The 26125-nt window shown below is 41.4% G+C and overlaps 2 protein-coding genes across 2 annotated transcripts in view; one reads left to right on the forward strand and one right to left on the reverse strand.

The window, feature by feature from the left end:
- The first annotated feature begins 1564 nt into the window (after positions 1-1564).
- Positions 1565-17355, forward strand: TMEM50A (transmembrane protein 50A). The gene is made up of 7 exons (XM_086365299.1): positions 1565-1655; positions 3747-3851; positions 5531-5643; positions 6986-7053; positions 9440-9532; positions 12033-12093; positions 16834-17355. Exons 2-7 carry the CDS (start codon positions 3759-3761, stop codon positions 16877-16879), a joined length of 474 nt encoding a protein of 157 aa, XP_086221425.1. The 5' UTR covers positions 1565-1655; positions 3747-3758; the 3' UTR covers positions 16880-17355.
- Positions 17356-18966: 1611 nt separating this feature from the next.
- Positions 18967-26125, reverse strand: part of RHCE (Rh blood group CcEe antigens) — a 41072-nt gene continuing 33913 nt past the window's right edge. The window contains exons 9-10 of the mRNA XM_086365283.1: positions 22939-23012; positions 18967-19159 (exon numbers count right to left, since the gene is read on the reverse strand). Of these exons, the coding sequence (XP_086221409.1) occupies positions 19133-19159; positions 22939-23012 (101 nt within the window). The 3' untranslated portion in view covers positions 18967-19132. The remainder of the gene's footprint in view (positions 19160-22938; positions 23013-26125) is intronic.

Consider the following 26125-nt stretch of genomic DNA (forward strand, 5'->3'; position numbering starts at 1 on the left):
AGGTAAAGAATCCACCTGCAATGCAGGAGACCCTGGTTTGATTCCTTGGTCGGGAAGATACACTAGAGAAGGGATAGGCTGCCCACTTCCGTATTCTTGGACTTCCTTGGTGGCTCAGCTAGTAAAGAATCCACTTGCAATGCGGGAGACCTGGGTTTAATCCCTGGGTTGGGGAGATCTCCTGGAGACAGGAACGGCTACCAAAAATGAGGATCATGGGATCCAGTCCCATCACTTTGAGAAAGTCAGTTCCTAGGCAGGTTGATAAGGAGTCTAGGGGTCCCCAAGGAGAGAGGGGTCTGGAATTCTCAAGGAGGAAGAAAGGACAAACTTTTTTTTCTTTCTCTACATTTCTTAGGATTATATAACAATAATGTATCCTGCCTAAGGATAGTCTTTGGATTAAACCTTCTATTATCTTAAAATTTAAATTATGGTAGTAGACCTGGTCTTTACAAGGATGTATCCTGCCTGAGAACAGTGTTATCTTGAAATGTAAATTATGGGAGTCGGTCTGATGAGGTCTTTACAACCTCCAGACATTCTTTGGATTATATAACTTCATTGTTAACACTAGCAAGCGGGTACTCTTTCTACCCCCGTCTGATGCCTATGTCAGAAGCTTTTTCTATCTCCTTTATACTTTAATAAAACTTTATTACACAAAAGCTCTGAGCGATCAAGCCTCGTCTCTGGCCCCGATTGAATTCTTCTCCTCCGGGGGCCAAGAATCCCGGTGTCTTCGCGTGATTCAACAACAACCTTTCAACTTCATGGCAAATAGATGTGGAAACAGTGAAAGACTTTATTTCCCTGGGCTCCAAAATCACTGCAGAAGGTGACCGCAGCCATGAAATTAAAAAATGCTTGCTCCTTGGAAGACAAACCTAGACAGCATGTTAAAAAGCAGAGACATTACTTTGCCAGCAAATGTCTGTATAGTCAAAGCTATGGTTTTTCCAGTAATCATGTATGGATGTGAGAGTTGGAGTATAAAGAAAGCTGACTTTCCAAAAATTGATGCTTTCCAACTGTGGTGTTGGAGAAGATTCTTGAGAGTCCCTTGGACTGTAAGATCAATCCAGTCAATCCTAAAGGAAATCAGTCCTGAATATTCATTGGAAGGACTGATGCTTAAGCTCCAATACTTTGGCCACCTGATGGGAAGAACTGACTCATTTGAAAAGACCCTGATGCTGGGAAGATTGAAGGAGGGAGGAGAAGGGGACGACAGAGGATGAGATGGTTGGATGGCATCACTGACTCAATGGACATGAGTTTGAGTGAACTCCGGGAGTTGGTGATGGACAGGGAGGCCTGACAGTCCATGGGGTCTCAAAGAGTTGGACGCGACTGAGCGTCTGATCTGAACTGAATTGACGTGAACAGCGAGCCGGCCCGGGGTGGGGCGGGGGGGTGGTAAGCAGAGACTCCGCGCGGTGGGCGTGGCTCTCTCCGGCCCGCCTCCAGCCGGTCCTCCACTTTACCCAAGCCCGGTTCTCTCTGCCCCGTCTCCGCATGCGCGACCGAGCCCTGGGGGCGGGGCTGCTCCATCCGGGTATCCGGCGGCCTGTGGGTGTTTTGTTTTCTTGGCTGGAACTTGGAGGGGCAGCGGGCTCAGGACTTACTGCACCGGCCAGGCTGGATTTAAAACTGTAAGTACCAGGCCGGAGTCGGGGGAAGGGAAGGGGCCGGCCGATTGAGGCCGGAACCGTCTGCCCGGCTGATGCTGCCTGGGTCGTTGCGTCCATCCTCTTGGGGAAGCTGCAGGCTCAAGCCAGCGCCTTGCTGGACCCTTTTTTCCTGCCTACTTACTGCTGACCTGTTTTCGGCCGGGGGCGGGAGAGGGCGACCACCTTCGCGCTCCGGACTGTGCCCTCCCCTGGACGTCGCAGGATCCCTGAAAATCGAAAATCACCATGCTCCTCCCCCCCGCCTCCGCTACTTCAGATCTGCGGAAGCTGACACCCGGGAAGGAGTTTAAGCCGGCTGGTCCCCTCGGCGAGGGACATGGCCGAGCTAGAAGAGCTAGATCTAGTTCCCACGTCTTCCCAGTCGCTGGCCACCCTCTACACCTCACATCCCCGGAATCTGGAGGGGCGGAGTTTGGGGTTGAGTGTGCGGGTCGTAAACCAAAGAAAAACGGAGGATTCGGGGTGGCGTCATCGGGGTAGATCGAAAGCAAAAGATACTGGATCCTCCTAAGGATCCTGTTCCTCCTAAGGAAGATTTTTTTTTTTAAGTTAATTTTCAAAATTAGACTTGTCCTCAAGTCCTATTAGCACAGCTTTTAATTTAATTTTTAAAAGGGAGTTTCCAACTGGATTCATTACTTTTGTAACAACCCCGGTTGCCAACTACAGAGTAGCTTCATAGAGGTTAAGATTCACTGTAGGAATTTGTATGTTTGCTTGCTTATTAACAATTTACACTTAAGGCAGGCTTTTTCATATTCTGAGACAGAGATAATATGGATATGTCTCACACCGGGTCTATATAGCCCAGCTCAAAGGAATGTTTTGTGTAATTGTCTATGGCAATTATCCGTTGTAATTTAGCAGTGGATTCCTTTTTCTTCCTTTCGTTTCATCCTTCCTTTCGTGTGTGTGTGTGTGTGTGTGCGCGCGCGCGCGCGCGCCCGCGCGTGCTTAGTCGCTCAGTCGTGTCTGACTCTGCTACTTTTTGGACTGTATCCCACCAGGCTCTTCTGTCCATGGGATTCTCCAGGCAAGAATACTGCAGTGGGTTGCCATGCCCTCCTCCTCCAGGGTATCTTCCCGACCCAGGGCTCCAACCCGCCCTCCTGTGGTCTCCCGCATTGCAGGCGGATTCTTTACCCTCTGATCCATCGTGGAAGCCCCTCCTTCCTTTCCTGTCCTTTCTTTATTCCCTTTTTCCTTTTTGAATGGTCTGCGTTAATACTGACTTCAATTTCGTGCCCTTTTTTTTGGCTGGAAAACATGTTAGAATCAGAGGTAGAGATTATTAAAATGAAACGGCTGTTCTTTACACAGAGGGCTTCCCTTATAATTCAGCTGGTAAAGATTCTGCCTGCAATGCGGGGGACTTGGGTTTGATCCCCTGGGTTGGGAAGATCCCCTGAGGAAGGGAAAGACTACCTACTCCAGGATTCTGGCCTGGAGAATTCCATGGACTGTATAGTCCATGGGGTTTCGAAGAGTCGGACACGACTGAGCGACTTTCACTTTCACTTTTACATAGAAATGAAGCCAAAAGACAGGCTTGGAAAAAAACAATGAAGTGAAAGGACTTGATGTGAAGAAACATGTTATAGATAAAATGTGTAAATTGCTAAGAGAAATATTTTTCATCTGAGTCCATACTTTAACTCAGAATCAAAATTTTATCATTTGTCTCTTCACTGTGTTAGTGTTCCTGGACTCTAAATATCTAAAGCACATAATAACTTAGTTTGGAATTAAAGTTAATAATCATTATAATTTTTTTCCAATATTTAGATACCCACTTTTGCTTAAAATCATCCTTTAAATTGAAAAAACAAAACCACAACAACTAAATGAGTCCACACTTTGTTTTCCAGAGTTTTGTGGAAATTCATCAAAACTTGAATCTCAAATATTCTGAAGTATATGTAGCAAATAAAGTATTTGTAACTTCATTTTTATTAAATTATTCCTAAACTGTTATTTTCTAGAAACATAAGTCAGATTTGAAGCAATTCACTAGAAGTACTATATTAAGTTAGTTTTATTTGTTTGTTTAAGTGACCTGAAAAAATGTCTGGATTTCTGGAAGGCTTGAGGTGCTCAGAGTGCATCGATTGGGGGGAAAAGCGCAATACTATTGCTTCCATTGCTGCCGGTGTTCTAGTAAGTGTCCTTGATCATTTGGGCCTTCCTTAATTTGATGTGTTTGTTTTTATGTATTTTGAATTCTGTGTGATTTCTTTAAGTATGTACTATTTATTTTATCTTTGACCACTGAATTTTTAAAAATAAGTGTTGATATTTTTATTTATGAGAGGATTTAGGTATTTCATTTAAAGAGTTGACATTATGGCTTAAAATTTGATATTATTTTTCTTTTACTGCATAAAACATAATATAGTGAGACAGTATATTTTATGTATTTATTCACAACATGGATTATGCCTCTTCTTAATGAGTACATGAAGTTACCAAGAAGTGTTCAAGAAACAATCAGGTCAAAACCATTCAAAAGATATGACTGCATTTCTCCATAACTTAACTTTTCAGTCTCATTAGATAAATAAAGAGCTCATTAGAATATATTGTTTAGAAGTAATTTATAGAATAAAATTCTTATTTACAAATCCTTCAAGGCATGTGATTTTTTTTGTGTGCTTTAATGTTGACATATACTCTAGAGAGTGAATTTTAAGTAAACAAACAAAAATCTAAGTTTAAATACGGCTCTTTGCCTAGCCTCTTGACAGTTATAATCTATGAAAAATAATTGTCCTAAATTTTTCCAGAGTAATGTCGAGATATAAAACTACTATAGAAATTCTGCTCTTATATAAAAAAAAAGCTTTGAATTTTAGTCTCTGAAGAAAATATCTTGAGTATGTTGGGCTCAAAGGGTTTTAAAAAAAAGGCAAAAGAATACTGTGCTACCCAGTAAAAATGTCATTAATATAGATCTGTCTGTAGCCTGATAAAAATAATTTGATTAACCTAAAATAGTTATTTATAAATAATTGCCTAAAGATGGCAGTTCCCAGAGCTAACTAGGTCAAGGTTGGAAGTGGGGATAGAGAAGGGGATTACTTTCCAAATCTGCTAAATTACATGTCAGAATTTGGTTAATATCATCTTATTGTAAGTGTCTGCTCAAGTGATAAAAAATATTTATGCAGTTTTAATGTCTTTTTTCATTTTATGTTTGCCCTTGATGATGTCCAGAGCCAAATTCAATTAAGATAAATTATCATTTTGTGTTTTAATTGAATTTAGCATCAGCCCTGAAACTGCACTATAGTTCATCAAAAGAGAAAGCAGTACTGCACGGCACATTTTTATTTCACAGCACCGAGAGACTAGCTAAAATTCTATCAATAATAATTATTCCCCATATTATTTTGAGTACTGTTTTTTTCATTTTCAATAATATCTTTCTGGAGGCTTTTATCATCAGCAACAGGCCACTCTTGTCAGTTCAAGTCTAAACGACTTTTTTCCTTTCTCCTGCCATGAAATATAATTTAGTTCTAGTTCACAAAAATTAGATCACAGACTTTTTAAATGACAATATATTCACAAAAATTAGATCACAGACTTTTTAAATGACAATATAAAAGAATGATTGTAATCATCTTAGAAAAGAAGTTTGTGTTAATGATAGCTGTGGGACTTTAGGGTATCTATCATTAGATACTAAGCCAAGTGCTAATTATATGCAAGAAACTGCTGGAACATTTAAGAAAATTTTGGACTTTATTAGAAGGGATCTCTTCACTCAGATTCTTCGCTTTTTAGCTAGTAAGATATGAAGTAACTGTCATTTCTCCTCCTGTGGTTTGTCTTAGTTTTTTACAGGCTGGTGGATTATCATAGATGCAGCTGTCATTTATCCCCGCATGGACGAATTCAACCATTCCTACCACGCGTGTGGTGTTATAGCAACCGTAGCCTTCTTAATGTAAGTATCATCACTAGTGACACGACTTGCACAGATTGTCGCAAGAGAAATATGTTTTACATATAGTTGAGTAGAGTTAAGATTTTTAAATATTACCGAATTAACATGTGGGTTGCAGTTGAAACGTCAGATCATAGAGAAGGACTCAGGAAGAAAAAACAGCGGTCCTCTTTTCTGTTCTTCTTGTTTTAATATTTGCTTATTTGGCTGAGCTGGCTCTTTAGTTGCAGCATGGGAACTCTAGTTGCAGCATGTGGGATCTAGTTCCCTGACCAGGCATTGAACCCAGCCCCCCACCCCACCCCCAAATACACTGGGAGTGTAGGGGCTTAGCCACTGAATTGGCAGGAAAGTCCCCAGAGCAGACTTCTAAAGAAAGCAAGGCTGTCTCAATTTACAGTGGTATTCTGTGAAGCTCAGTGAAAGACTTTTTATGTTTGGAACATGTGTCAGGGATTGACAGAGCAAGATTTTACCGCTTGCATCTCTTCATGCTGAGTATGTCTGATGTGTACAAACAGAAAACTAGATAGATCATTCCAATCTTAGCAAGATATAATTCTAAGAATTTCATTCTCAAATTTTGACAAGAATCAGAGTCGTCTAAAGGATTTGTTCAAATTCAGATTGCTGGGCCCTACACCCAGAATTTCTGCTTCAATAAACTTGGGGTAGAAGCAGGGAATTCTCATTTTAAAGCATGTCTAGCTGATGCTGATTCTGCTGGTCTGGGGACTATATCCAGTGCTTTACAGGATACTGATTGAGGAGCCTTGCCTATTGTTGTATGAACCCATTATTCAAGACTCCTGTAGACTTAAATTTGCAGAACTCTATGGTTAGATAGCTGGAGAAGGCAATGGCACCCCACTCCAGTACTCTTGCCTGGAAAATCCCATGGACGGAGGAGCCTGGTAGGCTGCAGTCCATGGGGTCGCTAAGAGTCAGACACGACTGAGCCACTTCACTTTCACTTTTCACTTTCATGCATTGGAGAAGGAAATGGCTACCCACTCCAGTGTTCTTGCCTGGAGAATCCCAGGGACGGCGGGGCCTGGTAGGCTGCCGTCTATGGGGTCACACAGAGTCGGACACGACTGAAGCGACTTAGCAGCAGCATGGTTAGATAGCATCACCAACTCAATGGACATGAATTTGAGCAAACTCCAGGAAATAGTGAAGGACAGGGAAGCCTGGCATGCTGCAGTCCATTGGGGTGGCAAAGAATTGGACCTGACTTAGCAACTCAACAACAGCTTATTGTACCTGGCAGTTTGATGTCATGGATAATTTCCTCTTAGAGTCAGAGACCCTGATCTCTTGGTTTATTTTGTTCATACAGGATTAATGCCGTATCAAATGGACAAGTCCGAGGTGACAGTTACAGTGAAGGTTGCCTGGGTCAAACAGGTAAATAGATGCAAACAACATTGTACTGTACACTCTTAAAATAAGAATTATACATGGAAGGGCCACTTGTCTGACTTCTTCAGATCGGGTGTAAGATGGACATGTGTCTCAGGAGAGGTTGTAGGTTCCAAGGCCTAAGGTAAAAGTCACATTTGGTCAATGGTTGCCAAATAGTTCAGAATACAAAGTTTTGAGTATATAACCCTGTCCAATAATAGTACTGTATAGATATAAATGTATACAGTGTATAGTAAAAAACAGTGTATAATAAAGAATGCATTATGCAAAGTGCAAAATAGACTTTCTAGTACTTGAAGCTTTACTATATAAATTATTTTCTTCCCTTTTTTGCCAACCTTACTTGATTGAATTAGCATTTTGCTACAGCTTAGATTCATAGTTTTTGGCATGTTTCAAAATACACCACATAAAATTAACTATTTTTAACTGTACAGTTCAGTAGTAGGTACATCCATTTTTATTGTGCAGCCAGTCTCCAGAACTCTTTTAATCTTGCAAAACTGAATAGGATAATAGAGTTGTAGTGCTAAGATTCCCCCAGGCCTGCCTTTCTGCCCTAAGGAACTCATGTACCCTGGCCCCCATGGCCATGTGCCCAAGGTAGGCACAGTACAGGAAGTGTGTAGCACAGCTTCCTGTAGAGTCCAATTTAGTCAAAGATTTGAGGACACAGATACTTATTGAGCATTTTAAATGGTAAATTTATATCCATACAAAAATAAACCTGAATATAGGCAAGTTTCAGGCAACTTTTTTTGCCCCTGCCCTAATGAAATAAAAAGAACCGCAGTGGTCAATTCTGGTCTGTGTTTTCAGACTCCCTCTGGTTCACTCTCTGTTATCAATAGATGAACTTAAGTAGAAGCAATACAGATATACTGATATACTGTGACCTTGTAAAATCTAAATGAAGAGATAAATGTTAGCACAGCTCTGAGGGTCCAGAGCTGGTTGTATTTGTGTATCATATCACATCTATAAGTAAGAGCTTATTATTTCAGAACTATTGTTTTATATCTTGGGTATGAAATCAGAAATTTACATATAACATTATTTGCTGTGTTTTATTGAGCAAGGCAGGGTTTTTATTAAAATGCATTTGTTCTAATTAAATAAACTCATCTCAGAATTCACTTTAGGCGAGCTAATGACTGTTTCAGTCAGATAGTTCAGTTGCTCAGTTGTGTCTGACTCTTTGTGACCACATGGACTGCAGCACGCCAGGCTTCCCTGTCCATCACCAACTCACAGAGCTTACTCAAACTCATGTCCATCAAGTCGGTGGTACCATCCAACCATCTCATCCTCTGTCATCCCCTTCTCCCACCTTCAATCTCTCCCAGAATCAGGGTCTTTTCCGTGACTCAGTTCTTCGCATCAGGTGGCCAAAGTATTGGAGTTTCAGCTTCAGTATCAGTCCTTCCAATGAATATTTAGGACTGATTTCCTTTAGGATTGACTGATTTGAGCCCCTTGCAGTCCAAGGAACTCTCATAAGTCTTCTCCAACACCAAAAAGCATCAGTTCTTTGGTGCTCAGCTTGCTTTATGGTCCAACTCTCACATCCATGCATGACTACTGGAAAAACCATAGCTTTGACTAGATGGACCTTTGTGGGTAAAGCAACGTCTCTGCTTTTTAATATGCTGTCTAGGTTGGTCACAGCTTTTCTTCCAAGGAGCAAGCGTCTTTTAATTTCATGGGCTGCAGTTACCATCTGCAGTGATTTTGGAGCCCGGGATATAAGGTCTGTCACTGTTTCCATTGTTTCCTCATCTATTTGCCATGAAGTGATGGGACCGGATGCCGTGACTCTGTTTATTTTATAGTAAATCTTCATAAATATTATATAAATGTGATTTGTAAGTTGATTGTCTTTCCCGGTTGCTGCTATGGCACCCCACTCCAGTACTCTTGCCTGGAAAATCCCGTGGACTGAGGAGCGTGGTGGGCTACAGTCCATGGGGTCGTGAAGAGTCAGACACGACTGAGCGACTTCACTTTCACTTTTCACTTTCATGCATTGGAGAAGGAAATGGCAACCCACTCCAGTGTTCTTGCCTGGAGAATCCCAGGGATGGCAGAGCCTGGTGGGCTGCCGTCTATGGGGTCGCACAGAGTCGGACACGACTGAAGCGACTTAGCAGCAGCAGCAGGCACTTAGAATGTAAAGACAAAAGTCAACAGGGAAACGGCCAGCGTCCACACTGACTGTCCTTAGCACAGTTCCCACTGTTCTTGCTTTAGACTCTGATGGCAGCTGCACGTGTTTTTCTCTCCGGGTTTTTGTCTTCTTTTGAAAAGCTAATTGAACCGAGTGCTGCCATGTAAGAAACAATTCTGGTAAAATACTGTTTCTCTTAAGGTGCTCGCATTTGGCTGTTCATTGGTTTCATGTTGGCCTTTGGCTCTCTGATTGCATCCATGTGGATTCTTTTTGGAGGGTATGTTGCTAAAGGTAAGAGAAAACACGGTTTACCTTCTACTTCAATGGCATTTTGAAATTCTGCATTAAAGTTGTTTTATTTTAGAATAAAGTTTTATTTGTATAGTTCAGCCAACTACTAGTGATGCATTTGTGCCCAGGAACCCCCTTCCCTAATCTAAATTTGTATTTGTTTTGTTTGTTTGCTATGTTTTTAGTATTCCTTTCTCCTGTATTTTTTCTTCTCATCTAGAGCCTGGAAGGAATGGGACACAGCTCCATACCTTGTTTCTGTTTGACTTTCAAAAACCTCAAAAGCAGAACACATATCTTGTCCAGCTATTTGGCAAGTCTTGACTTGCTGAATAATATGCAGGCAAAGCTTTAACATCCTAGAATTGAAATTTATTGAGCTCAGCCTCCTTGATAATATATCATCATCTTCTTATTAGATAAAAAAGCGAATTAACACTTAATGCATATCTGCTATATAAGGCCAGTTTGAGACTAGCTAGGAAGAGACCTACTCTTAGGCCCCTGGTTGAATTTTTGCCTTGAGGGACCCCAGAAAAATATGAAATTCATTGAGTATTGTAGGTTAAATCGACTATGCTTATCATAGAAAAAATAAAATATTAATAATTTGCCAAACCAGACCAGCAGAAATCTAATCTAGCTCATATTTTAACACTTCACTTTGTTGGATAAGATGTAATTTCTTAGATTAAAATAATTGGTTTCCTGGTTTTTTTTTATTCAAATTGTTTAAATCTTGCAGGTAGGAATGATAGGCAGTTTTAAATATTTATAGTTCTTTTATTTATGTAATTTATTATAAAACCATGTTACTAAAAATATAGAAAAGAAAGAGAAGAAAAACTAATAATCTTACTGCTCTTAAATATTTTGGTATATTTTCTTTGGTTTCTTTTGTTTCTTAAATAGTTTGTAATATAATTTTGAACCTAGCCTTTTGCCTATCATATGAAATTCCCTTGCTGCTACAAAATTTATCATCATCATATTTTAAAAACAAAAATGTTACTTTTTTATCATGTGAATTGCATAATTCTTATTCATTGTAGAAAACTGAGAATATAAAAGAGCTCAAAGAAGAAAGTAAAATTACTGATAATTCTTCTTTCCTAAATAACAACTATTAATACAGAGCCCCTTTTTGTAGAAATGTGTTCATCTCATAGACTTTGAAGTTATTTTCCTAAAGGCTTCTGAAGCCAAGTTATGCTTTGAGAATTATTAGCAGCAAATCTGTAATTTTATGAAGTGCCTTTATATAGAATCTTTATGAGTCATTCTAGTGGTAATGGTTATTTAATGTGGCTTTCTAGTACAGAGGGCCTATACAAACCAGCTATTATGGTAATCAGATTAATTTAAAACTCTTAGGAGGAAAAGTTGCTATTCATCAAGCCTCGGTTTGTCAGTGAGTGATCATTGACAGCTCCAACAGTAAAAACTTAGGAGAATTTCAACTTCAGTCCAGGATAAAATCGAGACAAAATGGTCCTTTGGCAGTCTTTCCTATCTTAGTGGCTACTTTCTTCATCCAGGTGTTTAGGCCCAAAACGTGGGTGGTTAAGTCCTGTCAAAGATGACACCTCTTTGTCTTACATCCACAGCCTAATCCATCCACAAATTCTGTTGATTCTGCTATTCAAGTATATCCTGAATATGAGCACTTTCTATCTCTTGTGTTGCTCCCGCCCTGGTTCCATCATGAGAGTCTGTGGCCTGATTCCCTACAAGAGCTTGTTTGTGTCCCCTCCCCACCCTCACCCCCCTTCAGTCTACTGTCAGCACTGCAGCCAGAAGATCCTGCTGAAGTGTGTCAGCTCAAGTCACTTTTCTGCTCAAAACCTTGCAGTGATTTTTTGTCCTCTCACCCAGATCGAAAACCAGAGTCCTCAGCACGACTGTGAAGCGGTGCAGGATCTGCACCGCACCCACCCCCTGTGCCTCGTCCTTCTTTGACCTGTCTCCTGCTTCCCTCTCTTTGGCCCGTTGACTGCTCTGATGTACTGGGCGTGCTCCCAGCCCAGGGCTTTTGCGCTGCTGTTCTGCTGCTTCCGCACGGCTCCTGCCTCACTTTCTTTGTGTCCTTATACCTTTCCATGCGTCACCTTCCCATGAGGTCTTTCTGGCCACCTGTATATCATCATTCAGTACACTTCCAATACCTTTCCTGCTTTACTTTTTCTTCTTACTTAATCTCAACAGTGTTTAGCTCCACGAAGGCAAACATTTTGCCTGTTTTATTTACTGCATTATCCTCAGCACATTCAGCAGCACTAGTACACAATATGTGCTCGGTATTTATTAAATAAATGAAGGAAGCTACCGTTTATTAAACCAGAACTACACTCTCATATGTACTGTGTCATTTAATACACACACCAATCATAGTTGCCAGAAAAGTCGATTTATGTTAGGCAGGAAAACTGATATTCACAGTTTATCAGAAACTGAATGTTTTGAGATCATGCACCTCTAACTGTTACAATTACTTTTATAGAAAAAGCCATAGTATACCCTGGGATTGCTGTATTTTTCCAAAATGCCTTCATCTTTTTTGGGTAAGTTTGTTTTGCATTCTTCATCCTATCTTTTTTTTTTTCTTTTTTTTAAATAATACTTAGTTTTATGTCATTTACTGTATTTAGTTGCTTAATTTCCCCCTGTCTAATGCCTCTCCCTCATGTTATTGTCATAAAATATGAAGAATGAGACTGAAACAGATTTTTAATACGTGGGTTGGTTTACTGCCAACCTTGGAAACATACATTGATTTGTTTTTAAATGCCACCACCTCCTCTTTAATGAAGAATTGTGATTCATGTAGATTTAGTTATCTAGCACTGACACTGTTCATTTAAAATTTATATCTCTAACAGTTGCTTTTAATGAAAGCCTGCTTAAAACCATTTCTCCTTAAAATTTTGTTTCTGGATGCATTTTATGGTTCTTTCTATCCTTGGTGTCATTAGAATTTGTGTGTGATATTTGAGGTGTAAAGCCTTGACCTTTTTTTATCCTTCTGATGTAGAGACAAATTAAAAGATTACTTAGACCCTAAAAACCTTAATATTTTTATCACTAATCTTTTCTAATGTTCATTCTTTTCTGGACATATAGGGCATGCCCTTTCCCCTTTCCCTAGCCTCCCTCTTCACCCACCTCCCAAAAAAACAACAGAAACTTCTCTTTATCCTATGTATCAGGAGTTCTTAATTCCCATTCCATGGTTAGGCTTCTAAAGATTGGGAACCACCAGACATGTCTGCGTTGCAAGACATTGGTTTTTCTGTTTATTTCTGGGAAGAAAGCCTATGGCTTTAATCAAATTTTCAAAAATGTCCTAAATCCAGAAAAGGTTTTTTTAAAAAAAACAAAACTGCTGTATATTCTAGGACAGTCTATTCTAGGACTGTCCCTTCCCTTCCTTGTTCCTTCCCACCCACCACCTAAAAGGAAATAGATAACTCCTGTCTACTTGAACCACTCAATGGAATGCTAATAGTTACCCTTTAATGATAGCCAGCAGTTGGTATTCACACTTTTTCCATTCCACCACAATGCATTTTTGCAATTTTATAAAGTCAATTTAGAAATAAGAAAAATGTGAATTTACATGTGGCAAGATATACAGCCTCTGGGTCATACCTTGCATCTTGAAACCAGTGGAGAAAACCCAAGAGTTTTTTTTTTCCCTAATGTTAAGCCATTGATTTTTGTGCAGAAAATAATAATGCCCAAAGTTCCTTGAGCACTTTTTATGTGCAAGGCACCATTCTTAGTGTGTTACACGTGTGCTCCCAATTGATTCCCAAAACTCTGAAGGTGGCTCCACTGTTACCATCATTTTATATGTGAGAAATAGGCATAGAAATCATGTTCCAGACCGTGTGGCTAAAATTCAGACTATCTGACTCTGAAGTTCAGGCTCCAGGAGGACGGAATTTCGAATGAGTTTAATTAACATTTTCTCCTTTGTTGAGTCTTCAACCAGTTGCTTAATATTAGTTCTGTTTCCTTCCTGCCCTCCCCCCTCTTTTTTTTTTTAACGAATGTAACACTGTACTTGAAAAATAGGAAGTGAACCAACCTCACTCCCCAAGTTATGTAAATTTGGTAAATATGGGTAGATTTGTTATTTTATAGGGTGATGTATTATAGCATGTGTTTATTAGAGGGACAGTGTTGATGTTTAGAATTTCTTTTCCTTTCAAGCTATAACGCTGAGGCTTGAACGTCTTTAAAGAAGGACCAGGCATCTGAGCTCAGTACTCCAGAATCTCCACAGGGTTAGAGGTGCTCGTGGGAATTCAGTGTCCCACAACTTCAGCCAACGGAAGGTAGCGTAACAGGGTCAGAGGCAGGGGTCAGAAAAGCTTCAGATGGAGTGATGGGGAGGGGACTTACCAAGAACCAGCCAGGGAAGGGCAAACAGCAGCCTTCTGTCTTATAATCATTATTACTCTAGCAGAGGTGGAGGATAAAGTAAGTTCCACTTTGAGATGCTATTTCCGGCAGAGAAGTTCCTCTGTCAGAGCAGGGAGGAGGAGCCAGAGGATTGAGAGATTTGTGGGAAAATGTTATCTTTTCCAATGAGGGAAGAAACACATGAATTCATACAGTAGTTATCACATTTCACAAAACCTTAAAAACCAGTTGCTGGCTTGTCTCAAATTAGTTATAAAACATTATTTTTCTATGCAACAAGTTTGGTTAATTTCTCATGTATTGCTATTGTACTCATTAAATCCAAAACTAATTTGGTTTTGTGAAAATACTGTAAGCAAATAGAAGTTACATCCAGCTAATAGACACTGTCGTCAGAATAGTTGTAGAAGATTGCCTACCATTTTTGATTTATAACAGAACAGTTCTTAGCAACAAACTTAGAAACTGTTGTTCAGAAATCAGAAACAGAAATCAGTACCAAAGGTAACCATCTGACAACGCAAGAGGGACTGACTCTTGCCTAAGAAACTCTTAAGGTTGCAGATTGCATCTGGTGACTAGGGTTTAAAGTTAAGCCATGCTTCTTTTAAGCTCTCTGTGAAGTAGGGGCTCCTCATACCCAACTCTAGTTTTTCTTTTTTTGTAGCAGTAGTTTTGAAATTACCTGGAAGAACACAGATCAATCGCTTTTTGGAGGTTTATGAAATCCTTTATAAAGGAGAATTCCATGAGAGGGTATAGACGACTTCCTGGTCGCATTTTTTTTTTTCATCAAAAAACACTCAAGTGCTTCCCTTTATAAAGGCCTGTGAAACCTACTTTGTTTTGGCTTTGCTGAGCGGCTCACAGGATGTTAGTTCCCCAACCAGGGAGCAAACCCAGGCCCCCTGGAAGTGCAGAGTCCTAACCACTGGACCGCTAGGGAATTTCCTATGAAACGTTTTAAAATTGACCATTTTGACTGAGTGTACATCTTTAAGTATACACTGGAAATTGGAAACAGATGAGAAAACAAATGAAAACCAGCAGATGCCATTGTAGTGTCTACTTTTCATTTCTCCCTTGCCTTAGCCCCCCAACATCCAAGCCCTGATGAGTTTGCTTCTGAACTGTCGTAACCCTCCTCTCTTTGTGTCCATTTCCTTCGTTAGGTTCAGTCATTCTCATCCTTTCATGGGCACTTCACACTCTTGACTGATATCTCTCTTGGGTCCAGTTTCCCTGTATCAGTGTTCTAAAACACTAGGAAATGGCAGCCCACTCCATTCTTGCCTGGGAAATTCCACGGTCAGAGGAGCCTGATGGGCTGCAGTCCATGGTGTCACAAATAAGCCTGACACCACTGAGTGACTAACACTTTGATAGAAGAGATTGCCCCTAGGGGCCATCCAGCAAAATTCAAAACAGTATTGTTTTGTTTTTTTTGAGCTGACATTTAAAAATGAAGGTTTTTTACCTAAAAATCTGAATTCTTGAAAAACTAGAGGATCTGCCGACCCTGGGTCCTGGTTCAGCAACAATCATCTGGAGCCGAAGTTGTTTCTTTTACCCGGAGATGCGTCTCTGCGTAGTCCCAGCTCCTGCATTGCCTGTGCCCAAGCTGCCTTTAGTAGATCGCAGACTAGTGCCCCCCCGCTTGACTCATCTGAGGCTCCCGAAGGCCCTTGTGGGCAGTTTGCCACTCTGGTCAGTTGGCTTGCTAAATCCTGGCCACTGCCATTTCTCATTCTCCTTGTCTCTTAAACTGTACTCTAGCCATACTGGACTCTCCGATGCTCTAATACACCAGAGGTATTTATATCAAGGTATATATGAATTAGCCAAAAACTTTGTTCAGGTTTTTCCATAAGATCATACAGGAAAACCCAAACGAACGTGTGTGTGTGTGTTCTTAGGCATCTGCCCTCTTAAATTGAAGCCTTAAAAAATAGCTATAGACACTTCCCAAAATAAAACCCAGAGTGTAGGCTCTGTGAGGGCATTTCCTGACACGTCCACCTCTGGGGCTTTGCCTGAGGTGGTCTTTTACTCCTCTTTGCCTTTTTTATTTTTCCTCTCTTTGCCTTTTGATCTACTGTTTCCTCCCCTAAAACATCTTCACGATCCCACCAGCTCCTGCTTCTCCCACCCTGCCATTCAAACTCCTGCTTATCCTTCCATGTTCTTCTAATATCACCACCTCTGTAAGTCCTTTCCTGACACATTCAGGCAAAATAAATCCCCATGCAGGACTTCCTCGTGGTCCAGTGGCTAAGACTGCACTTGCAATGCAGAGTTCGACCTGGGTTCAATCCCTGGTCGGAGAACCAGATCCTAGATCCCACATCACACTAAGACCTGGCACAGCCAAATAAATAAATATATAAAAAAATAAAGACATCCCCGTACGTTCTCTGCTCCCTTAACATGTGGTATATATGCCTCTCCCCACCCCTGACCCCCTTTACTTACCACATTGTGTCATCGAGAGCATAAGCAACTTGAAGGCCGGGCCTGTATCTTTACCTTTATAACCCTAGCTTCTCGCACTGCCATCTTGACTCAGAAAAGGCTTGTTAAAGGAAATAGATAATATCAGACATATAATGGTTACACACTAAACACTGGTTAACTTCTTAAGAGGGGTAGGAGAAGTTCAGGTTGCAGGATAGTTTGTGGTAAACAGCACAGCTGAGTACATCGGCAGAGCTTAATACCATAGAGCGATCAGTTTCTGTTCTGATACATCCCAGGGGTTTTTTCCATACAGCTCATCAGTTATTTTGTCGCTAGTTTCCCACAATTCTAAATCTCTCGTCGTCTTTTTTTCCCAAACTCAGCCAGTCATGTGATATTTCTTGTTCTTTTCACAGAGGACTCGTTTTTAAGTTTGGCCGCACTGAAGACTTATGGCAGTGAAAGCTTCTGATTCGTCACTGCCCAGCAGCCCTGCGTGGGTTTTGTTTTTGTTTGTTTTTTTTTTTTTTTTTTTACTACTCACTCCCAGTCTTTTGTAATGCCACTTTCTAAACTTCTTTCTCTCAACTTAAATTTGTATAATACTAAAATCACGAGAACTCTCTCTTTAAACAACAACCACAGCAAAATCTATTGTGATATACATTTGATTACATTTGATTAACTTGTAAAATGTTGAAGAAAAGTGTTTCACGTGAGAAATTTTTATTACATTTTATCATGTTTATAAAAATAAATCACAAAAGAAATCATGGAAACATCTTACATGAGTATTTGTCATATCTAAGGTCCAAAACTTCAGTTAAAATGTTCTGAAGATTTAATGTGTTTATTTAAATGTGGCCTGGTCTGTGTCAAATATCAGATGAACTATAAACAATGATGAAATATAAACACGTTCTTGTTTTTAAAAACCATTCAGTGGTCAGAATTCTTTCTCACTCTCCTTTGTGTTTGGTTTATTAATGCATGGTTTTGCCAAAAATTCTGTAACTATTTCAGTGTAAAAAGTTACTGAGGGTCTCCCAAGGGGTGAGTGAATATGTTGAAAGGGAGAAGTCCCATAATCTGGCCACCAGTTTCCTTAGAAGTGTCCCTTCGTGCCACTGATTGTGGGGAAGGGCAGTGGTAATGACTCAGCTGTGACCCTGGGCTGGTGGGACGCTGACAGTCCCTGCACAGCCACCACGGAAGGAAAGAGGAAGCGGATAGGGACTTGCTCTTTACTCCCGTGACTGACTGTCTTGTTGTTGGTTTGATAATAAATTGAATTCCATTTCGTTGTATCTCTGCTGAACCGCTAAGCTCAAAATAGACCAAGTGAAGTCAATTATAATGACAAGTGTTCAGCTACTGGGAACTCTTAGTCTGTTCCTCTTTGGAATTCTTTTATCCCCCAGGCTCCCCACTTAGACATAATGGGAATTTTTTTTCTTTAATGAGCTAGCTGACTATGTGGGTACATGTTCTTCAGAACTAAAGCTTGAAGTGTTCTGTCATATTAATAAAGCTTGCAACAATTAGCAGCTGTTCATTAACCACCAAATACCTCTCAGATGATTTAGATTGTGGTGCTCTTTCTATGCCAGCCACAGTTTTCTCCCAGTCTGTATGTTTTATTTTGTTTGTTTTTAGTTTTTGGTTACATGTGTGGCATGTGGGATCTTAGTTCCCTGAACAGGGATCGAACCTGCACCCGCCTACATTCGAAGCACTGAGTCTTAACCACTGGGCCACCAGGGAAGTCCCTACTGTGTATGTTTTGAATGTTGCCTGGTCATCAGCTACTCAAGGAAATGACTATCGCTGTCATCTCACTGTCAAACCACTGTTTTTTAGATCCACAGGTGTGAGAATTGGAGGAGATCTTAGGGATTGGAGTTTACCTTCTCTTTTTACAGATAAGGGAACCCATTTAAATGGCGATTTAAATGATATCCTCAGGGTCATAGGACTAGTTTTTAAATCTTGAGGCAGTCTGTCTCCACGTTGGATCACAAATGTCTTCCCTACAGTTAAATTCAGGATGTGCTCAGGGAATAAGAACTCCTTGTAAAACCACTGGAATAAAAGCATAATGTCAGCAAGGATTAAATCTGAGTCTTCAGTTTTTCCTTGTTTTATATCAGCTGCTCTGCTGATACAGGTGAGTTAGCTGTGTAGCTTAATACTTTATTAAGCACAAGAAAAAATCTAGGAATTGTCAATAAAATTGAACCAAAATCTTAATGTCTTCCCTCATAGTTCAATCAGTAAAGAATCTGCCTGCCTGCAATGCAGGAGAACTGGGTTCGATTCCTGGGTCAGGAAGATCCTCTGGAGAAAGAAATGGCAACTCACTCCAGTACTGTCGCCTGGAGAATCCCATGGATAGACAAGCCTGGCAGGCTACAGTCCATGGGATCACGAGAGTCAGACATGGCTGAGCAACTAACCCACCACCATCACGTGTCTGTACCCAAGACTATTCATAGCATCATCTTTCATGAAACTAAACAATTATTTAAAATCATTATAAGATTATTAAGTTTTTAGTCTTTTATTCTTAGTATCAAATCTATCTCTGACCTGTCTCATTGTACATAAGGAGACTTTGCTATAACAAGTGGTTGCACACACACACACACAAAAATTGGCAATGGTGAAAAGTTGTCTTGTTTTCAAACAGGCCTTGTTTCTCTTGGATGCTTTCCCTTAGTATCCAACAGCCAAATGTGGAAACTGTAAAAGGAAAGCAAACTTTTTATTACACCCTTACACACTCAATATTGTACACATATTGATTCTGATTTGATCTTTTGAAACTTATGTTGCCCAAAATGTTACTTTATCACAAAGGCCTTATCACAAATAACCTTTATCACAAAGTTCTTTCAAAAAATCTGAATTGGAAGACTTCTTGGGTAAATCTCATTTCATACAGCTCTTTACATGGATCATTCATGGCCACCTACCTGGCTTTTGTTTGAACACCTCTGGTGAAAGGAGACAAGTCTCCATGTGAAGTAGTTCCTTCCATAACATCTTATGGAAAAACCTGAATGAACTTAATTGGCCAACCCAATAGTGTCATCTGTCATCCAAGGATGAGATGGGTATCCTTGGGGTTGGTGAGTATCCCACCCTAGGAAGTGCTGAGCATGATCTGGGCAATCAGTGAAGGAATGTCCTTTCTAACCTCTAGTAGTCTGCTTCTATGACGTACAATAAGGGCATTTTATAATGTTTAAGATGTCTTTTTGGCTAGTTTACAAAAAAAAATCATTCCTGGATTTATCAGCTTGGGAAGTTCATATTCTTGCATTTCAAATGCAAGCTATAAGTATTATCCTGCTGAAAAAATGGTTCTACTCAGCTGTAAAAAAAAAAAAAAAATCAGAAGGAGAAATAGCCATTCTCTAGTAGCTGACCAAAACACACAACACACATACACACGTGTGTCTCTGGAGCCAGACAGACACCAATTCAGCTTCCTCCTGTACCATTTACTAGCTCTGTCATTTTGGACAAGTGACTCATCTTTAGATGGGAAGACTTATTCTTACGCAGAGTTTTTGTGAGGATAAAAATCAGATAATGTTGAAAAGCTTCCAGCACAGACTCGGAAACAATAGGCTTACAGTAAGCGATAGCTGTGAGACTTAACACATTCCATTGTGGTTGTCTGATGCTGGGAGGGATTGGGGGCAGGAGGAGAAGGGGACGACAGAGGATGAGATGGCTGGATGGCATCACTGACTCGATGGATGTGAGTCTGTGTGAACTCCGGCAGTTGGTGATGGACAAGGAGGCCTGGCGTGCTGCCATTCACGGGGTTGCAAAGAGTCAGACACAACTGAGTGACTGAACTGAACTGAACTGAACTGAAACCCCTAGTCATAAACTTTCATGATCACGTGGTGGCTTGCATTAGACAGAATGTAGTCACAGATATCGTGACCTCATTTGACTTTCAGAACAACCCCCTGAGGTAGAACAAAGGTTACTGTTCTTTTTTTAACCATTGAGAGAAGTCGAAGGTCTTGCCTACATCAGACCTTGCAGAGAAGTGACTAGAATCCAGGACTTACTGTACCAGGGACACACTCTATTTCACCTGCTCCCGCTGGGGCTGGTGTTAGATGGGGTTCCCCAGTTTCCCTTCATTTGTTCAGCAAGTATTTACTGCAGCTCAAATAATTGAGGTGGATATTTGTCCTATTTGTGGTATCTTCATGAGCAGAGTGCTTCATATGTAACAGTTGCTCAATAAATACTTGTGGAATGAATGGATGGATTAAACCAGTTTCCTGAGTCCTTTCACTGGATTACCCTGCTTCTGCTAAAGGGACAAGAGCACTCGCAGGGGCCTGGGAGAGACTGGCTGTTGGGAGAAGCCAGTGGCTATAGAGAGAAGCTGGTTCAAGACGAGGCAGATTATACATGACCACATGGGTGATCCCAGGATAATACACTTGGTAAAAGAAGCCAGACAAGAATACGTGCCGTGTGGTTCCATTTACGTAAAGTTAGAGAAAAGGTAAGCTAATCCATTTCATGGCAAATAGATGGGGAAACAGTGGAAACAGTGGCTGCAGCCATGAAATTAAAAGACGCTTACTCCTTGGAAGGAAAGTTATGACCAACCTAGACAGCATATTAAAAAGCAGAGACATTACTTTGCCAACAAAGGTCCGTCTAGTCAAGGCTATGGTTTTTCCAGTGATCATGTATGGATGTGAGAGTTGGACTATAAAGAAAGCTGAGCACAGAAGAATTGATGCTTTTGAACTGTAGTGTTGGAGAAGACTCTTGAGAGTCCCTTGGACTGCAAGGAGATCCAACCAGTCCATCCTAAAGGAAATCAGTCCTGTGTTCATTGGAAGGACTGATGTTGAAGCTGAAACTCCAATACTTTGGCCAGCTGATGCGAAGAGCTGACTTATTGGAAAAGACCCTGATGCTGGGAAAGATTGAGGGCAGGAGGAGAAGGGGACGACAGAGGATGAGATGGTCGGATGGCATCACTGACTCAATGGACATGGGTTTGGGTGGACTCCAGGAGTTGGTGATGGACAGGCAGGCCTGGCGTCCTGTGGTTCATGGGGTTGCAAAGAGTCGGACACGACACGACTGAGTGACTGAACGGAACTGAACTGAACTGAAGCTAATCCATGGGACAGAAAGCAGTTCAGTAGTTGCCTGGGGATGCAACAGGATGGAGTTGGGAGGGAGCAGTTTCTAAGAGGCAGGATGAAATCTTTGGTGGTGAATATGTTCTTTTCCTTCAAAACATATTATTTATTTATTTGGCTGTATCAAGTCTTGATTGTGGCATGCAAGATCTTCATTGTGTATGTGAGATCCTTCATTGCGGCGCACAGCTCTTAATTGTGGCACGCAGCCTCTCTAGCTGTGGCAGGAGGGCTCAGTAGTTGCAGCACATGGGCTTAGTTGCCTGGGACATGTGGGATCTTAGTTCCCTGACCAACAATTGAACTGGCACCCGCTGCGTTGGAAGGTAGATTCTTAACCACTGGATCACTAGGGAAGTCCTGACACATATGTTCTTACCTTGGTGTGGTCATGGTGTGGTTTTAGGGGTGTATAAATATGTTTAAAGATATCAAATTATATACTTAATATGTGCAGTTTGTTGTCAAGTATACCTCCAGAAAGCTGTTTCAAGAGGAAGAGGAGCACAGAGATAAAGGAGAAGAAGAGGTGGGTTTTCTCTGTAGGTTCTCAGTTTGGCCCCTACAGACCTGAATACCAAGGTCCGCAATAAGGCTGCTTCTGTGTCCCCCTAGTGGTCGGTATCTTGGCCTGCTGGGTGAGAAGGCCAACCTCAGCATCAGTTGGGAGATTACCTAAGGCAACACACATCAGAGTACTTTGTGAACTGCGAGTGCAGGTCAAAGGGTGGAAGGCAGTGGGGTCTCAGGGAACGAGCCCTGACCTTCTTCCCAGCCCTACAATGTCACCTAGACTGTTAGCGATTAGTCGAGCTGCATATCTCTCGACTCACTGACCCCAGATCCCTACACCACAAGCTTTCTCGTGTCCACTGGCTGTAATTTATCCCTCTCTTCCTCTCAGAACTTAGACAGTCATGGCTCCGCTCGGAAGTCCAGCAAATGAGGGGACTGGACTGCCTGGCCCCTGTGGGCCTCTGGTGTTTGCAGCGCGGGATTCTATCACCGTCCTGTCGAACTATTAGCCCACTTTAGTGACTCCAGATGGGGAGGAGACATGGTCAGGGTCAGTTCCCACATCCCTGACCCTCAGTGACTTTGAGGCATCAGGGAGATGGGAGCATCTACTACCTCCCCACCCACCACCAACACACACACGCACACACACACACACACACACGCACACGTACACTCACACACACGTATCGTGGATTTGCTTCTCCTCCAGTGCTCCTTACTTCATTTTCATTTGTTAACGTACATACCCCAGGTATCTTTAAGTCCATTGACTCCAAACCTATGACATTAATAGGTTAAAAATCTTACCTTCCAGAAAGATTGGTCGTCAAAATAGTGAATCTTGTGAGTTGATTTCCATATGTTGAGGTTTAAGAGCAAACCTGTTTAAGTTCATAAATAAATGTTACACATTTAGAGGATTGCATTATCTCAAAGTTAATCAGACTATCATATCTCACCTATGATAACTCAACAGAAATCCTTTTATCTTCCACAACCTGGAGATAGACACACTGAAGCACTGTCCTTCCTGGATCAGTTTAATTAGTTCTACAGAGATCTTTTAAAAGGAACTGGTAAGAACAAATATATCCAAAGTATTTAGATTATACTGAGAGGTATATGATAGTCATGGATCTAACACGCTTCCCAAGACAGAGAAGAAGGACTCTGTTGGACAAAGCCCCACTTGAAAGCTGATTCATTTAAACACAAGAGCTACCATGGAGAGCAACTCAAACAGCCACCCTCGCAGGTTCATCCTCCCTGGTTCCAAGAAAGTCACAGTGACCTCAGCTCCAGATTCCACTGGTTAGGAAAGCAGGTAATAACATGTGCTTCTGTGCTTGTTCTTGTCAGCTGTCCCACCTCTGCCCAGAGAGCTAGGGCCCTGTGTATTCCCCCAGCTGCTCAAAGTGGAATTTCCAGGACATAAAGTCATGCTTACCTTTCATGTGAAGCAGGGAAACGCCATTGATAGACTTATCTGTGCATTTTTAATGATGATCCATCCCAGTGTATTAAACAGTAAGATTAACAAGAGTAGGCGTGTGCTCATTCACACTTGCCTCTCACAGTGTGTGCCTTTAACTGATATTGGCATGGAGAGTGTAATCGACACACCTCATTTAGCTAGAATTACTCATAAATGAACCTCTGTTGCCTACATATATTTTTCAGGTAGTTGAGGCTTACTCATCACTGATGAAAATCCATCTAAAATATATTTTCTTGTCTTGTGAGACAACACTGAACACATTTAGACTTGTAAAAAAAATTAGAGCTGTTGATAGGAATATCCATTTATCAAAGGCGCTGTATAACGTGGAGAAGGGCCACAGCTGCTAAAAGTTACTGGCCTGTTCTCTGGCAGCCCAAGCTTCTCATGTTCTTGTGTCTGGTTTTAAGAATTTATTTTCTCCTGCTAGGCTCTTTGTTCTTACTGCTAACTTCTAGCAGTGTGTCTCACCTCTGGAAACCTAACTCTAATCTGCTATTTTTAATCTGCCTGAACTGGGAAAACCTTTAACCATGCTTGATAAGATTCTTTTTATTTTCTCTCTCTCTCTCTTTCGGCTGTACCACACAGCATGTGAGATCCTACTTCCCTGACCAGGGATGGAACCTGTGCCCCTGGAGTGGAGGCACAGAGTCTTAACCATTGTACCACCAGGGAAGTCGCCAAGATTGTTTCTTACCTAAGTGCCTATGGGAGGGCTTCACAGAAAGGGGTCTCTTCATGGGTAAAATGCTTGATTTTAGGGGGTCAATTTAGTGCCATCCTGGCTTCTTGGAGGCCTCTTTCCCCTTATACTGTCCACATAAATTTTTTTTTAACTTGGGGAAATATTAGGGAATGTCTTTGTGGTACACAACACATGGAAGGCTGTCTTTCTTTTTCTTTTCTTGGCCAAGTGGCATGCAGGATCTTAGTTCCCCAACCAGGGATTGAACCTGCGACGCTGAAGTGGAAGTGCAGAGTCCTAACCACTGGGCCACCAGGGAAATCCTGTCCAGGTACTTTTCAATCACCAGTTTCCTCAAGTAGAAAGCAACATATAAGGATGAAAGCTCATTGTTCTTAACTCTTAAAGGAATAATAGGAGTGTCTTTATTCTCTTTCTTGATCTCAGTGAAGCATGGGAAGCCCTCTGAGTTGCTTTACAAGACAGCACAATTCAGTGTCACTTGGTCTACGCTGGTTGCAGTGGTGAATGGCATGAGCGCCCAGGTGTAGGACTGCCAAATAAGATGCAGGATGCTCAGTTAATTCTGAATTCTGAGTTGGCAGAATTCAGAATTCTGGCAAAATTCAAAAATCTGGCAACTCTCTTTGGGGTTGGACTGCCACCACCAAGAGAATGTAAACTTATGGCAGGAGGCCTTGTTCTCATCTGCATTTAATCAGTTGTCTCAGACTCTGTTGAAAGCTGAGGCCAATTGGTACCTTAAAGCAATTCTAGCCAATCTCATTCTCGAAAATTCCAGAAAGCACTTTCGGGACTTTCCTGGTAGCCCAATGGTTAAGACTCTGTGCTTCCAATGCAGGGGATATGGCTTCAATCCCTGGTCAGGGAACCAAGATTCCCCATGCCATTGTTGTTCAGTCACTAAGTGGTGTCTGACTCTGTCACCCCTTGGACTGCAGTATGCCAGGCTTTCCTGTCCTTCACTATTTCCCGACGTTTGCTCAAACTCATGTCCATTGAGTCACTGACGCCATCCAACCATGCTGTGTGGCCAAAAAAAAGTACTATCATACATGTTTTAGAGCTGAAAGGATGCCAAATGATTAGTTACTATAATCCATCCACTTTATAGAAAGCCAGCCAATGCCTGGCTTTGAAAGAGTAAAGTGACATGGTCACACCATTCACCCAAGGTCACACCATTCTTTAGTGTCTGCTTTGGCTATTTTGTCTCTTATTTGGCGTTCACTCCATGCTTAGAGACACAATATGTGAGAGTCTAACCAAGAAAAGGTATTTACCTGTAGAGTAACAGTGAACAATTCTGGACAGAAAGCATGTTTTCATCTTGTGTATAAGTAAGACAGGCAAATTGCTGTCTCCCCAAGATTCTTTTGGGACTTCCCTGGTGGTCCAATGGCTAGGACTCTGCACTTCCAGTTTGATCCCTGGTCAGGCAACTAGATCCCACATGCCATGTGTGTTTTGGGGGCTTCCCTGGTGGCTCAGATAATAAAGAATCTGCCTGCAATGTGGGAGACCTGGGTTCGATCCCTGGGTCAGGAAGATCCCCTGGTGAAGGGAATGGCTACCCACTCCAGTATTCTTGCCTGGAGAAGTCCATGGACAGAGAAGCCTGGTAGGCTACAGTCCAGAGGGTCGCAAAGATTTGGACATGACTGAGCGACTTTCACACTCACACTTGCAAGATTCTTTACTTCAGTCCTCTGCCTACAGACCTCTAATGGCCTCTCATCTCCAGAATGATCTGGCTCCTTGCTCCACTCTGTCTCCAACCCCTTCCC

Source organism: Bos grunniens, chromosome 2 (assembly GCF_055505025.1).
Source record: "Bos grunniens cultivar Pamir isolate PY7600 chromosome 2, Bosgru_T2T1.0, whole genome shotgun sequence".
Classification (NCBI taxonomy): domain Eukaryota; kingdom Metazoa; phylum Chordata; class Mammalia; order Artiodactyla; family Bovidae; genus Bos; species Bos grunniens.